The sequence below is a fragment of the Symphalangus syndactylus genome, chromosome 19 (assembly GCF_028878055.3).
Source record: "Symphalangus syndactylus isolate Jambi chromosome 19, NHGRI_mSymSyn1-v2.1_pri, whole genome shotgun sequence".
Classification (NCBI taxonomy): domain Eukaryota; kingdom Metazoa; phylum Chordata; class Mammalia; order Primates; family Hylobatidae; genus Symphalangus; species Symphalangus syndactylus.
In genome coordinates this window covers 78,087,165-78,102,277 of record NC_072434.2, presented here as the reverse complement: position 1 = coordinate 78,102,277, position 15,113 = coordinate 78,087,165, and the positions used below count along the sequence as shown (strand labels likewise).

Genomic DNA, 15,113 nt, shown 5'->3' with positions numbered 1-15,113 from the left:
CATGTTGGCCAGACTGGTCTCGAACTCCTGAGCTCAGGTGATCTGCCCGCCTCGGCCTCCCAAAGTGCTGGGATTACAGGCATGAGCCACCACATCTGGCCGACTTTTTAAATTGTTACAATTCTTTTGTACTTTAGGTTCGGGGGCACGTGTGCAGGTGTGTTATTTGGGTATGTTGCGTAATGGTGAGGCTTGGGCTTCTCATGAACTCATCACTTAGATAGTGAACATAGTATCCAATGGGTAGTTTCTCGACCCTGGCCCTCCTTCCACCCTTCCCTCTTCTGGATTCTCCAATACCTACTGTTTCCATCTTCGAGGTTGGACTTTTCAGTAGTATTAATTCAGTCTGATATCACCGATGACAATTTGATTTGCCAGCTCCATTCCCCAAGCCAGTGATGGTTATGAGGGAATGCTCCTGTGAGATGGCACCGCCCTTAGCCGGGCTTGTGTAGAGACTGGGACAGTGAAGACAGGCAGAAGAAATTCCGAGGGCACACACACTCCACTGCCACTGGGTCAATGTGACACAGCTCAGACATCTGGGTAGAGATGACTAACACAAGTCAATGCACAAAACATAGTTCTGAGTGAAGCAAAAGAGAAAATCTGGACAGGCAAGTTCAGGTGCCAAACATGTCTTTTTAGCCTCATTCAGATTACAAATAACTCTGGTGTTCCACCAGAGTTGCTGAAAGAGCAAATATCACTTTAGGTCACGTCCCATCAACTACTAACAGAAATTTGCTTTTTTGTGCTCCCCAACTTTCTTAAAATTTTAGGTTTTTTTCTTTATTCCATCTTGGTTGGTTGGATTTTCAAACATCAGCTGCTCTGCAGTGGAGGGGAGGGTGAGATGGGAGTAGCAGTGGATGACAGATTGTGGATCCACACAACAGTGCTCTTCCCTGCTGTTTGAGGGTGCGAAACGGCTCAGCTCATCCGCACCCGCCCACCCTCCCACTGCGAGGTGCATCTGCTGGAGCTGGCCCGTGGGCGACAGACTGTTTTTCTAAGATGGCTCGTGTCAGAGCACTGGGTGGCAGGTAGGTAGCGATGTGGGCGCTTTGCTACTCAGAATTTCTGAGTCAGAATTTCTGAGTCAGTCTGACACGTAGGCAGCTGCAGAACAGCCTCTCCAGGTTCTTTAATTAACTTAATCCATCTAACCATGGGCTTTAAATAATTAAGTGCCTTGGTAACCCGTGTTCAAACATTTGAAGAATGTTAGTTACAACCATATTTTAACCTTTTAATTCTAGTTTAAAACATTTTATTTCCCTTTCTGTTATTTACAAGCTGTGGCTTCATAAAAAATACAGTATTTGAGGGAAATAAAGAAGATGTTTAGATGATCAATAATGAGCAAGGAGCCAGCCCTGTTATACTCATGGGATCATTTCAAACAACAAAGCAACAACACAGTAAAAATGAAAATCACTCAGGTGTTTTTCTGAGAGTCACATGAAAATCCTCCCATCATTACAAACTGTAAAAATCGTCAATGTGTTTATTTGAACCTGACATACTCCTAAAATGTTTAGATTGTTTGTGAAAAAAAATCATGTTTTACTTACTTCCTAAAAACAGAAACCACCTAGATTCATTCCTTGGTGGCTTTATTTAATATTAGCTACTCCTTAAAAGAGTACCAGAGATATTTACTTATTCTTTGAATTATATAAAATATAATTTTTATGAAACAATTATATCAAATACTAAATATCCTACTGTTAATTTTAAGAAAATATGAAGCAAATACTTCTTTTGGGGGCTTTCTTTTCAGTTTCCCAAACAACCTTTTGTAATATTAAATTAGAAAACAATATTACAGTTTAGGCACTTTCTTAGCCTGGAAGTATTTAACACTGTTGTTAAATGTATTGATTAAATGGCAGATCAGCCCAGGGAATTCACATTCTCAGTCTGAATGACCTCTTCTTTCTTTTCTACTTACTGACATTCTATTTTTCCTTCAAGGTCAAAATCAGACATCACCCCCAAAAGCCTTCTTCAGCCTCTGCAGTGAGTTAATCGATGTGTGTGATACAACATGACATCATGGCATGCTGCACCAACAGAAGGCACTGTCACCTATACTCCGAGTGTGGCCCTCATCACGCCCCATTAGGGTTTACTGTGTGCCTTGTGTAGATAGATCCTCCTGGACACCCAAAAGGGACCTCAAGTTCAGCAGGTTCTGGACCCTGCTCGAGATTCTTTATCCAACACCTTCTCCTTCCACGGCCTTCCTTTGGTCTGTAAAGAAGAACCACATTGCCAGGGGCTCAGGCCAGAAACCCTGGGGTCATTCTTCACTCTTCTTTTTTTTTACCCTTCACATCCAATCCATCAGCAAAGCCAGATGGTTTGGCCAACAATATGAATCCAGAATCTGACCACTTCTCATCACCACTTTTCTGAGTCACCGAGAGGCATCGGTGGTCCAGTGACCCCCTGGGTCATCAGAAGAGCCTCCTTTTAGGTCTCAGCCTCAGCCTTGCCCTCCTACACCAGCCAGAGTGAACGCATTGGAACAGTCAGTCAGACTGTGTCAACCCTTTGATCAAACTCTCCCAGTGCTTTTCCCCTAGCTCAGATAAAAGCCAGAGGTTTTGCAGTGGCCTAGGACATCCTACAGCATCTGCCCCCTCCCCTTCTTCCTGACCTCATCACTCCCCTCTTACTCAGCTCCAGCCACAGTCACTGCACCTCCAACAGGGGCCTTTGTTCTGGAACACAGCTCCCCAGAAAACTGCATAAGGCACTCCCCACCTCCTCTCACTCTTTACGTAAGTGCCATCTTCTCAGTGAGGCTTTCACGGGCAACTTTATGGAAGACTACAATCCTGGACTCTGCCCCCTTCACCATACACTAATCACACACTCCCCATCTCCTTTGCTCTGCATCGTTGTTCGTGAGCATCTATCACCACCTAACATCCTGTGCATTTCCCTTAGTGGTCTCCTTGTTCATGCTGGAGCTCAGAAAATGATAACCCAAAATGAAGGTCCCAGAAGCAAAAGTTTTTCTCTGATCTTCTCCTGCCCTCCTATCTCTCACCCCTCATCCTCCCCGAGGCTAGCCATAAAATCTGGAATACCTCTTCCCCAAGGTGGATCCTAGAGACTAGAGCCCCGTTTCCCCAAAGCCAGCCATAAAACCATAAAACTTTTCCTCCACCTTTCTATGTAAAACCGGCCAGTGAAATTATATGACCCATCTTGTCTGACTGTAGGTCATAAGAATCCCTATTCCAGAGAGGGTGCTGCCCCACACCCAGAAGGAAGGAATACATGCTCAGAGAGGCCAAGAAGATTCCAGATAGGCCTTGCTGGGCTTCCCCGCTCGGTCTTATAAGATTTAGATCATTCCCTTCTGGTCCAATCCTATTTTTTACACACCTGTTTATACTTTGTTGAACCTAAGCATAAAAGCGAATGGTTTCCCCTGTGTTTTTGGGTCTTCATTCTGAAGGCTCCCATGTCACATAAACTATGATCAAGCAACTGTATATGCCTTTTCTCCTATTAATCTGCTTTTTATCAGATGATTTTCAGTGAACCTTCAGAGGGTGAAGGAGAAGTTTTCTCTTGGCCCCTACAATTGTATCTCCGATCCTGACCCAGACTGACACATTCAGGAGGGCAAAAGTGATTTTTTTGGTTTTGTTCCCTGACATATCCCTAAGTGCCTGGAGTAGTACCTAGTAACCAAAGTGCTCCACAAATACTCAGTGAGGAATAAATGCCTCTCTTCTCTTTACATCACTTAGGGCCTTTTGTGGTGCACTGAGTACACATGAGGCTCCCCAGATATCATTGTTTTTATATGAATAGCTTCAAAACCCATTTTGTATTTTTAGTAGGGACAAGGTTTTGCCATGTTGGTGGCCATGCTGGTCTTGAACTCCTGGCCTCAGGTGATCCACCTCAGCCTCCCAAAGTGCTGGGATTACAGGCGAGCCACCGCACCTTGCCAAAAAAGCTTTCTTTAAAAAAAAGAAATTAAACCTGAAACTATTGAAGCCAAAAAACAAAACAAAAGCAGGTAGAATGTTTCTAAGGGATTTAGAGAGAGTAAAACATGTTAGGTTTCATTTCTCTGAGTATGATCAATAGGGTTGGAGTTGGAGGCTTCAGTTGTTGACGGTCATCCCTTGTTATGTGGGGGGCTCTGTGACCTGAGTTAAGCATTTACTCAAGTTGATGCCCCAGTCCCCTATTCACTCTGCTTCACTGAAGCCTCTTGGGGCTTATTCAGACAATGGTTTCATCGTTTCATCTGAACAGAGTCTGAAGAGTCTTTAGTGGAAGTATGCACTGAGGAGGGAGGCGGCAGAAGTGCCCTATCCCAGGAAAGGGTGCCCCCCAGGACGCGCTGAGCCAGGCACACACAGGACTTGGGGCTACTGAGAAGCAGGTTCTTTTCAGGTTCTGTTGTCCCAGGCACCTCCTCCATTTCTTCCCGCTCTTTCTCCATAGCACTTAGCTTTCCACCTGCTGGTTCCCATAACATCTGTCTTCACCTGGCCTCACCTGTCTTCACCTGGCCTCACCTGTCTTCACCTGGCTTCACCTGGCACCTGGTTCCCATAGCACCTCTCTTGGCCTCACTTGGCATCCCAAGCACTCAACAGGTGCTCAAAAGGAGCAACTTAAGGCACATTTCTTCATATATCTGAATCTGTGTCCTTTTCTGAAAAATGAAGAAGGTACTAAAGATGTTACTTCTATTCAAGAGACCTTAGATATAACTTTATTCTCTTGATGAGGAAACAGAGGCCCATGTGCCTGTGGTCCAGTTACTCAGGAGGCTGAGGCAGGAGAATCGCTCGAACCTGGGAGGTGGAGGTTGCAGTGAGCTGAGATCACGCCACTGCACTCCAGCCTGGGTGACAGAGCGAGACTCCGTCTGAATAACAAAAAACAAAAGGTTTCTTTCTTCTTTTTAAAACTGACACATAACAATTTTACATATTTATGAGGTACACAGTGATACCTCAGTACATATAATGTACAGTGATCAGATCAGGGTAATTACCATATCCATCATCTGAAATGTTTATCATTTCTTTGTGTTGGGAACATTTAATACCTTCCTTTTAGCGACTTGAAACTATATATTACTGTTAACTATAGTCATTCTACAGTGGTATAGACAACCAGAAATTATTCCTCCTATCTAGCTGTAATTTCGTATCCTGTAACAAATCTCTCCCCATCCCCCTCCCCGTACCCTTTCCAGAAGCTAGTATGCTCGGTTTACTTTTTGCTTCTATAAAGCCAACCTTTTTTTTTCTTGCTAACCATTTCCATTTGTTTTCATTATCTTCCATTGTTTTTTTTTTTGAAAAGATAATCCCAGAAGTTAGTACATTAGAAAAACTGTTTAACTTTTTTTAGCTTCCACATATGGGTGAGAAAATGTTGTATTTAACACTCTGTGCCTGGCTTTCTGTCCTCTGAATGAATCAGCCGTGATTTCACTAACTCTCTCTGAGCTTCCTGGGAGCTTTCTGCCTAAAGCCCTTCCATGGGTACTGATAACTGCGTCTCAGAGGCAGCAGTGGGCAGGCTTTTATTTCACAAAGTTCATCAATCCCAGTCAGAGGAGCCAATGCAAAAAGTTAGACTCTGATCTGGGATCGAGCAGATGGTAGCAAATTAAAAACACTCCCATGTCTAACCTAAGCAAATTAATGTCGTCAATATAACAATCAGCTGTTTTACAAATTAAAGAAGGCAAACATGAAAACCAGTAGAAAGTCACAGATAAGCCCTTCTGATCTGACTCAAGTTCAAGGAGACAATCCCACAGTCCTTTCAGGTGCACAAACTCTACGCCTCCAACTCCCCATTCTCTTTCTTCCTCCATTCAGCCTCAGATCAGGGGCATCACCTTGCAATATTCTGCTGACAGAGAGTGGGCCACCAACTTTGGGGATTGAACAAAAAATAAGGGATCTATGCAAAAGAAACAAAGAAAGTCAGAGTACAGACTGAGTCTAGGAGATAGAAGGATCATGGGAGTCAATAAAACACCCCAAAAGTTGCTTGCTTTCCAATAAAGTGACAACCTTTATCTCCTGCCTTGAACAAGCCACCTGGGCATGACACAGTCAATGAAGAACTTCAGCACCTTAGTATTTCACAGATTTGTCAATAATACAATTGGAAGATGTCTTTGGAGAATAAAACCCAGGACAGTGCAACTCTGAGTATGTCAGAGCGTATGAGGCAGATGAGATTTCTGCCCCTGAAACCAACCTTGTAGTAAGCTGAACCTTGTGGAATTGCCATGTTTATGGGTCAAAACAATTGAGTGTCGGCAATTCACATGCTCCAAAGACAAGAGACACCCACACACAGCAACAGTCCAATGAGCAGTGTCATAAAACAACTTGTTCTCAAAGCACCAGAGTTCCCATTAGGTTACTGGTTCAATCAAAGATTCTGTTCTTGACAGGACTTACAGTTATGTCATAAAAGGAGAGACATCACTTCTTCCAAGTTATTGATAATAGTAGCAGTATCTTCCAGGGGCTATAAAATGACAATCACACACAACACTCCAATGAGCAATGTCATAAAACAGCTTGTTCTGAAAGCACTGGAGTTCCCATTAGGTTACTGGTTCAATCAAAGATTCTGTCCTTGATAGGACTTACAGTTATGTCATAAAAGGAGAGACATCATTTCTTCCAAGTTATTGATAATAGTAGCAGTATCTTCCAGGGGCTATAAAATAGGCATAGATAATAACACATTTATAGTTAAAAAAAAAACCCAAACCTTCAAAATACTAAAAACTAATATGTTTTATAGACAGGTATGAGTTCACAGATTTAAACACTAAGCATCTGTTTTCTTTGACCATTATTGGGTGGAAATGTTTCTAGAATTTATTATACACTTCCCTGCCTTCTTAAGTAGAAACAAGTTGAGATAATTTTCTTGATGATTCAAGGACATCGATTACTATATTGCGCTCTAAAACAATGATGCCACATTCAGGTATATAAAATTGTTTGTTGCAAGACTAAAGACTTAAAGATTCTGTCTCTTGTCTTCCACTATTTGTATGGTTTTTGTGCAACTAAATAAAAACTATTATGTACCTCTATATTAGTTTGCTAGGGCTGCCTTAACAAAATATCACAAGCGGGTGGCTTAAACAACAGAAATTTATTTTCTCAAAGTTCTGGAGGCTTCAAGTTCAAGATCAATGTGTCTACAGGCTTCATTTCTTCTGAGGCCTCTGTCTTGGCTTGCAGATGGCCACCTTCTCACTGTGGCCTCATTTTAACTTAATCACCTCCTTAAAGATGTTACCTATAAAAACCGTCACATTTTGAAATACTGAGGGTAGAACTTCGACATAAGAACTTAAGGGAGATGATTCGGCCCATAACAAGCTCCTATGCCCAGGTGCTAAAGCTCAGGTTCTTAGATATAACTGCGTTCAAATCAAGACCATGTCACTTCCAGCTTTGGGAGCTAGGTAGAGAAGTTGTTCAACCTAAATTTCCGTTTCATACTCTGTAAAGTGAAGACAATGATACCTATATCTCATCAGTTTATTGCAATGCATGGAAAAGAATATGTGTAAACATTGCCTGGCACATATAAAGGGTTCAATAAAGATGCTATTTTAAAATAAAATCTTAGTTTGGAATTTTTTAACTATTTATCTTTTTATAACCTGCCATGTATATTTCCCCATAGCTGTGCCCTTCCCTCTGTATTGTAGGCTTGAAAAACCAGATGATTAAACTTCTAGAATTAAATGTAAAGGGTCAAAATCAAGACCTGTAAATACAGAGCACAAACGTCAGAATACGGGATTTTGGATCTCTCTTCTGGCTGATACAGAGTTTGCTTGCTTAATTTAATGTAAATTCTATAGTAGATATAATATGGTATTTATTGCATATTTTAGATAAGATAATCACAGTGTGAAGTGTAGCTTGTCACCAATAAAGGAAAAAAAAAGCAGTGACATAAATTGGACCACAAGTAAGTGACATCTGAAATAAACATTTGTTTTGAAAGTGGTTGGTGGTGACACGTAATTTATTCAATGTTGCATACCACTTAAAACAATAGCATAAAGAAGTCTGAAAAGCTGAACTTTCTGACACGAAGTTTCCCAAAAGGAAGTGAAATACTCAGAATACTCTTAGTGTACCTCTCAAGTATCATTCTGAAGCAGATGTCAGCAAACTTTTTTTGTCAGACAGTAAATATTTTAGGTTTTGTGGTCACATGGTTTCTGTTCACCTATTCAACTCTGCCACCTTAGCCGCTAAGCAGTCATAAATGATACAGAAGCAAACAGGTGTGGCTACACACCAATAAAGGTGTGTTTATGGACAATGAAATTTGATTTTCATAAAACTTGACTGTGTCAGAAAACATTCTTTTCCTTTTTCTTTTTCTTTTTTTTTTGTCCCACCCATTTGAAAATATAAAGCCATTCTTAGCTCAGGCAGCACAAAAACAGGTGGTGGGCTAGATTAGGTCCGGGGGCCCTAGTTCGCCCACTTCATTCTATTCTTCGCCCCACCCCCACCCCCACCCACTGAATGGAGGAGTCTCCCTCTGTCGCCCAGGTTGGTGTGCAGTGGCGTGATCTTGGCTTACTGCAATCTCCGCCTCCCGGGTTCAAGCAATTCTCCTGCCTCAGCCTCCCGAGTAGGTGGGATTACAGGCATGCACCACTGCACCTGACTAATTTTGGTATTTTTCGTACAGATGGGGTTTCACCATGTTGGCCAGGCTGGTCTTGAACTCCTGACCTCATGATCTGCCTGCCTCGGCTTCCCAAAGTGCTGGGATTACAGGCGTAAGTCACCGTGTCTGGCCCACTTCACTCTATTTTAAAAGCTCAACAAGTATTTGTTGATGGTAACAACACATTTGTACTACTGAAAATAATTTGACAACTAAGGATCAGTCCAGCATCCCCCATTGCCTCTTCCCATTTTCTTTATTTGAAAACTACCTATGTTGTAGCAGCTCCCTACCTGCCTTAATCAAAAGCCACTGTACACCAAGCCCAATTAAGTTCACTTACTGAACACTTTAACTAGAGTTTCAATGCATCTCTTCATAAACAGGGATAAAGCAGCATCTTGGCTAAAGGCACCAGGGCTACCAATGGCAGGAACAGGGGCCAGGCATGGTGGCTCATGCCTGTAATACCAGCACTTTGAGAGGCTGAGACGGGAGATAGCTTAAGGCAACAAGTTGGAGACCAACCCAGGCAACAAAGCAAGACCACCCTCTCTAAAGAAAAATAAAAAAATTGGCCAGGTGCAGTGGTGCGCACCTGTAGTCCCAGCTCCTCAGGAGGCTGAAGTGGGAGGATAAACTGAGCCCAGGAGTTAGAGGCTGAAGTGACCCACGATGGTGTCACTGCACTCCAGACTGAGTGAGAGAGTGAGACCCTATCTCCAAAAAATAAAAATAAATAAAAAGGAACAAGAACTGAGCTGTCACGTGGATCATACATTTACAAAGCAGCAAAAGATATTAAAAGTTTGTATACTGTATGAATACAAAAATTGTTTTTTGTTTTGTTTTTGTTTGTTTGTTTCTTTGTTTTTTTGAGATGGAGTCTTGCTCTGTCGCCAGGCTGGAGTACAGTGGTGCGATCTCGGCTCACTGCAACCTCCACCTCCCGGATTCAAGCCATTCTCCTGCCTCAGCCTCCCAAATAGCTGGGACTACAGGTGCACGCCAACACATCAAGCTAATTTTTGCATTTTTGGTAGAGACGGGGTTTCACCATGTTGGCCAGGACGGTCTCGATCTCTTGACCTCATGATCTGCCTGCCTCGGCCTTCCAAAGTGCTGGGATTACAGGTGTGAGCCACTGCGCCTGGGCAAAAACTGTATTTTTACCCAACAGTTGTCATCATAACATGGCCTTGCTTTTGGGAATGAATAAAGAAGTAAATTTCAGTAAATCAACATTACAAATTGTTCTTAAGAATGAATGACACTGTTCAAAGTTTTAGGTGGCTACCAAAGTTTAGTAATTATTTCTTACTCCCCAAATATCACCTGGACATTATTTCCTCAATCCTTGGGAAGAAAAAAAAAAAAAACAACACAGTATAAAATTTCTGTGGGAAATTCTGCAGTCTATAATACTTCCTTTTTTTTTTTTTGTATACAACTCTTCTTTCTGAAAAGCTCAAAACTGTATTGCAGTGTTCCACTCGTTCTCATATGATTCCTATGCAGATGTTGCTGTATCTTTTAGAATGAAGGGTGATAGAGTTCAGAGCATGCGACCCCCAAACAGGGCACCTTAGCATTTGAGAAAACAGCAGAAGCAGGAAGGTCATTCTCGCCTTCCTCTCAACCTTCTTCCCTGAAGCTCTGCCCTTCCTTTGAAGAAGACCCTCATTACAAGAGAGCCCATCCTATATCTTGAGAAAAGGAATGCTCTATCTTTGAAGACACAGAGATTCCAAGAAAAATCTGAACAAATAGGCCTTGCTAAATTCCTCCAGTTTATTAGCTTTTTAGATCATATCCTCTTTGTTCTTTTTTTTTTTTCCCCTCCAAGACAGAGTCTTGCTCTGTTGCCCAGGCTGGAACACAGTGGCTCAATCACAGCTCACTGCAGCCTCAAACTCCTGGGCTCAATGCCTCAGCCTTCTAGGTAGCTGGGACTACAGGCACACGCCATCACTCCAGGCTAATTTTGTTAACTTTTAGTAGAGATGAGGTCTCACTCTGTTGCCCAGGCTACAGTGCAATGGAGCAATCACAGCTCACTGCAGCCTTGAACTCCTGAGCTCCAGCAATCCTTCCACCTTGGCCTTCCAAAATGCTGGGAGTTCCTGTGTGAGCCACCGTGCCTGTTCAGATCATATCCTTTTGTTCTCCAATCATTCGTCTACACAACTGTCCCTAAAAATACATAAACTTCCCCGTTTCTTTGGGTCTTCATTTCTAAAGGCGTCTATGTCATCTAAAACTTATATTAACTAAATGTGTGTGCTTTTATCTTGTTAATTTGCATTTTATTATAAGTTCCCCGGCCATGAACCTTATGATGGGTGAGAAATCTTTTCTTTCCTACAAAGGGAAATAAAGAGATGTTAAATTGTTTGCTGGAAATAATTCAGAGTCTTTGGCAAAGCACAGAATGGGAAGAATATTGCTGAATTACCAACCTAAGCCTTCTTCCAAGTAGACCATGAAGACTTTACTCAGTTCCTTCCAGAAACGGAAGTTTGTACATTCTGGGGTGAGAAGATTCTGACATAAAAGCACTCATGGGCCTGTGTTACAACAATGACTACCAATAACAGCATCTTTGTAATGCTCATTGTTAGCATTCTGAATAAGTCAAGGATTGACTGTACTGATTAATTAGGTAACAATTATCTCAGTGATTTGCCTTCAAAAAGACTAGAAGTGTTAAGAAAAGAAAAGAAAAAAAGCATAACGTGTCTAATATCCACCCAAAAAACGAAAAGCGATTGCAATTCATTTTATTTGGTTGGCGCTTTTCCAGAAAATATTTTCCTAGTAATGAAGCACATCAGCTTTACTCTAAAAAATTGTCTGTTTCCAGCAAGCCATTTAAAATATTGTTTGTTTCCAGCAAACAATTTAACATCTCTTTATTTCCCCTTGTAGGGAAGAAAAGATTTCTCACCCATTATAAGATTCATGGCCAGGGCACCTATGATAATTTGAAGACTTTCAAAAACATCAAATGAATCAAATAATGGGTAGTTATAGTTTTGAAACCTTAAGAAATATCAAATGTGTCAAATAATGGGGCAGTACAAAGCCAACAGAAGAGTACTTTTCATTTAGAATAGTTGTATTCATATAACAAGAATTCATTGATGTGCTAACTTTACAAACCAAGAGGCACCTTTTTCATTTAGTTTATCCTCAAGTGCCCCTTGCACTGATTTCTTAAATGAACACTTGTTTTGCATGAATACAGACTTTCTTAGGAACTACAAAGCAATCTGAATACCAATAATAAGACGTCTATTCCCACCCCACCCCTTTCTTAAACAGAAACTACCCCTTTTTCTAATTCTCCTCTGGGAAGAATATCTCATCTATTCAAGATTATAAACTAATTTTTAACATTTAGTTAGACAATACGATGTTAAGACTATACTTGAGTCACGAAAAATCCCACCCAGATAAAAGCAAACCTTTTTCCTCCAAACTGTTATTCTTGTTCTATCCTCACGATATCATTAGTAAGAAAACACCGCACGCTATAATCATCCTTCAAAATGTTTACCCAACATTGTGACCCAGTTGTAAGCTTTCTGTAGCCCCGTGGAAACACTTACTTCTGGGAAGAATGAATGACTCTCAATATAGCACACATATACTCCAAAGGAAAGGCATGGTGATCTAAATGATCTGAGGAACAGAGAACTAGGTAAAGACAGTGGAGGCAGAGTTATGGAAAGAAAAATTAAATTGTATTGGCAAGGGAACAGGCATTCTTTGGAAAGTGAGATAACAGGTCTGTCTTGTCTAGCGCTACATTTAACACAGTTTTTTGGATCTCACAATACAAGCTAGAATTCCACTTGTTTATTTCAGGGTAGATTTACATCAGTTTAGTAATTAACCCCAGACCTCTGAATAATTGTTTCATGTGGTCTACATGAATAGTGTATTATTACTCATTACCAAGTAATTACCAAGACAGTCAACAAGATATAGCCCAAAGGGAATTATACACAATAATTTGGGTGGTGGAGAGGCGGTGGGGAGGAAGGAAGAGCTGGAGTTACACAAAGGGATGTGATTCACCTGTAAAGGTTAAGGGTGGGGGGTTACAAAGTGTTCCTGGCAGAGGAATCACAAGGCCCAGGTTCTAGGACGACACTGGTAACTAGGAAGTGTGTGACCTTGTGCATGACGAGATGGATTATTTCAAAGATTGGATCTCATAGATCAAAAGAAAGGACTGTGCTGAACGCTCTTTGAGATTCCTCCCACTGTCCAAATACCAACTGATATCTCCACTCCGGGTATGTGCCTTACTAGGTCCGGCTGGGGAAATTCGGCCTTCATTCATCTAATCTGGCACAGTGACCGAGCCCGGGGTCATGCGCCCGGCCTCATCCTTCACCTGCGGACGCTCCTCCATGGCCGGGCGCCCCACGGGGACGTGGAGCTTCGAAGTTTATGGGGAGCCTCGCACACCTCAAGTTGAAGGAACTGCTGAATCAGGGTGCCCCCGTTTAGTCAGATCTTAGGCAATCCTATGGTTCCTTTACTCTCCCTCACCTTTCCTCCTACTCTGAAAAGAAACCGGATCGGCCTGTCTACCCAGAGGTCACCTGGGAAGAGCAGAGTGATGTCACTCGACTACCCCCAAAACTGCTCCAAGGTACAAAAGAGCCGGAATATCTGTGCATGGTCCAAAGGGACGGCAGACTCCGGAAGGTGACCCTTTAGAAGGCATTATTACTAGACTGCAGCCTCAGCCTCTGGGATGGGGTCGGGAGGAAGGTGGTGAGTTTCCATCATCCCGCTGCCTTGCCGCCCGGCGGCCAGGTGCTGCTACACATTCAGACCCGACAGTTTGGCTTAGTGGGTTGCGAAAAAAGAACTCAAGGAGAGGAAGCACCTGCAGCCACCCAGGCCGAAGTTAGGGACCACTTCCCCAGAGTTACGGACGGCAACAACCAAGTCACGTCTGGAGCCACCTCTCTGGCTTCCGGCTCCGCAGGGCTTGCCCTCCCCGAGTCACCGAGGCAGAGGCCGGGGACGCCAGTATTGGGAAGGTCGGAGGGTCGGGAGCACAGTGAGGGGAGGCGGGCTGGAGGAGCCGGGATGGCGAAAGGTGGGGGGTGGGGTGGGAGGGTTAGAGGTGCCCGGGGCGCCGGGGCGCCGGGGCTGGGGTGTGTGGGGTGTGGGCGAGGTGGCTGGGGCGGCCAGGGGGCGCGCAGGATACCCTACCTGTGGTGGAGAGCACGGTGCTGGCGAAGAAGAGCGCGGAGGTGAAGTCCCAGTTCCAGTTGCCCGAGGCGTTGCTGAGCACCGACACGCCGTAGTTGCTGGCCTCCAGCACCCGGCCCAGGAACTGCTCCAGCTGCTGCTCAGACAGGCACTCGTGCTCCTCCAAGAAGCGTCGCTTCAGCTTGCGCAGCTCCTGGCGCAGCAGGTCCTCGTAGGGCAGCTCCACCGAGGAGAAGACCACTGCGCCGAAGACCAGGTAGAGCAGGTAGCCCAGCACCAGGAAGCCGAAGCACCAGGCCGAGCGGTGCCGCTCCACCAGGCGCACGCACGAGCTGCCCGCCAGGGACTGCAGCATCTTCTCCACCGCCGCCGCCAAAGCCAAAGCCAAAGCCAAGGCCAACGCCGCAGACCGGCCGGAGCGCGGCCCACCGCCCCCTCCGGCCCCGCCGCCCCCGCCCCCGCCCCCGCCCCCGCCCGGGCCTGGCTCCCGCCCGCCGCCCGCTCCGCTCCTCCGGGCAGCGCCGTCTCCCTGCGATTGGCTCTCTCGGGCGATGTTTTTCTTCCTTCTTTTCCTGTTTCCTTGCAATATAAAAAGCCCAGATGATGTGGCGCTGACGTGGTTGCCGGCTCAGGTAACCCGAGAGTCAGCGGAGACCGCGCGCAAACTTGGCCAGAGCGCCTGGGCTGGGCTGCCGGGGCCCGGGACGCACCGCCTTCTGTGCACTCCAGAGGTGGGGCGGGCACTCGGTGGCGCCCAGACCCCGACCCGACTGCCACCAGCTCCTCCCGCTTCCTCCCTTCCTGGGTCCAGTAGCCAAACTCTAACTGACTGCGCGCGGCGTGTGCGTGTGTGTGTGTGTGTGTGTGTGTGTGTGATCTCGCGCGTGTAGTGTGGGCCGCTTCTGGGCAATGCGCTGGCCGTCCAAGCCCCCTGTCCGAGCTACTCCTGTTTGCCACTTATTTTCTCCTAATCAAAGCGAGTATTACAAAACAGCAAGGGCTGAAGTACTTTCCTTCTTTGTCTTATTGGCCGAAGGACTGAGCAATCTGGTGCCAGTAATGACGGTGAAAATACCAGAACATCAGAGTTGGAAGGCACCTTGAATCAGTCTCCTCTCTCCCACCCATCCCCCTCA

At 44.5% G+C, this 15,113-nt stretch overlaps 1 protein-coding gene across 2 annotated transcripts in view; it reads right to left on the bottom strand.

The window, feature by feature from the left end:
- KCNK1 (potassium two pore domain channel subfamily K member 1) overlaps positions 1–14,436 on the bottom strand; it is a 58,690-nt gene extending 44,254 nt beyond the window's left edge. The window contains exon 1 of one of the 2 annotated variants that reach the window (XM_055233729.2): positions 13,978–14,436. In XM_055233729.2, the coding sequence (XP_055089704.1) occupies positions 13,978–14,332 (355 nt within the window). In that variant the 5' untranslated portion in view covers positions 14,333–14,436. The remainder of the gene's footprint in view (positions 1–13,977) is intronic. The other variant, XM_063614020.1, reaches the window with a different exon arrangement.
- Positions 14,437–15,113: the final 677 nt, after the last annotated feature.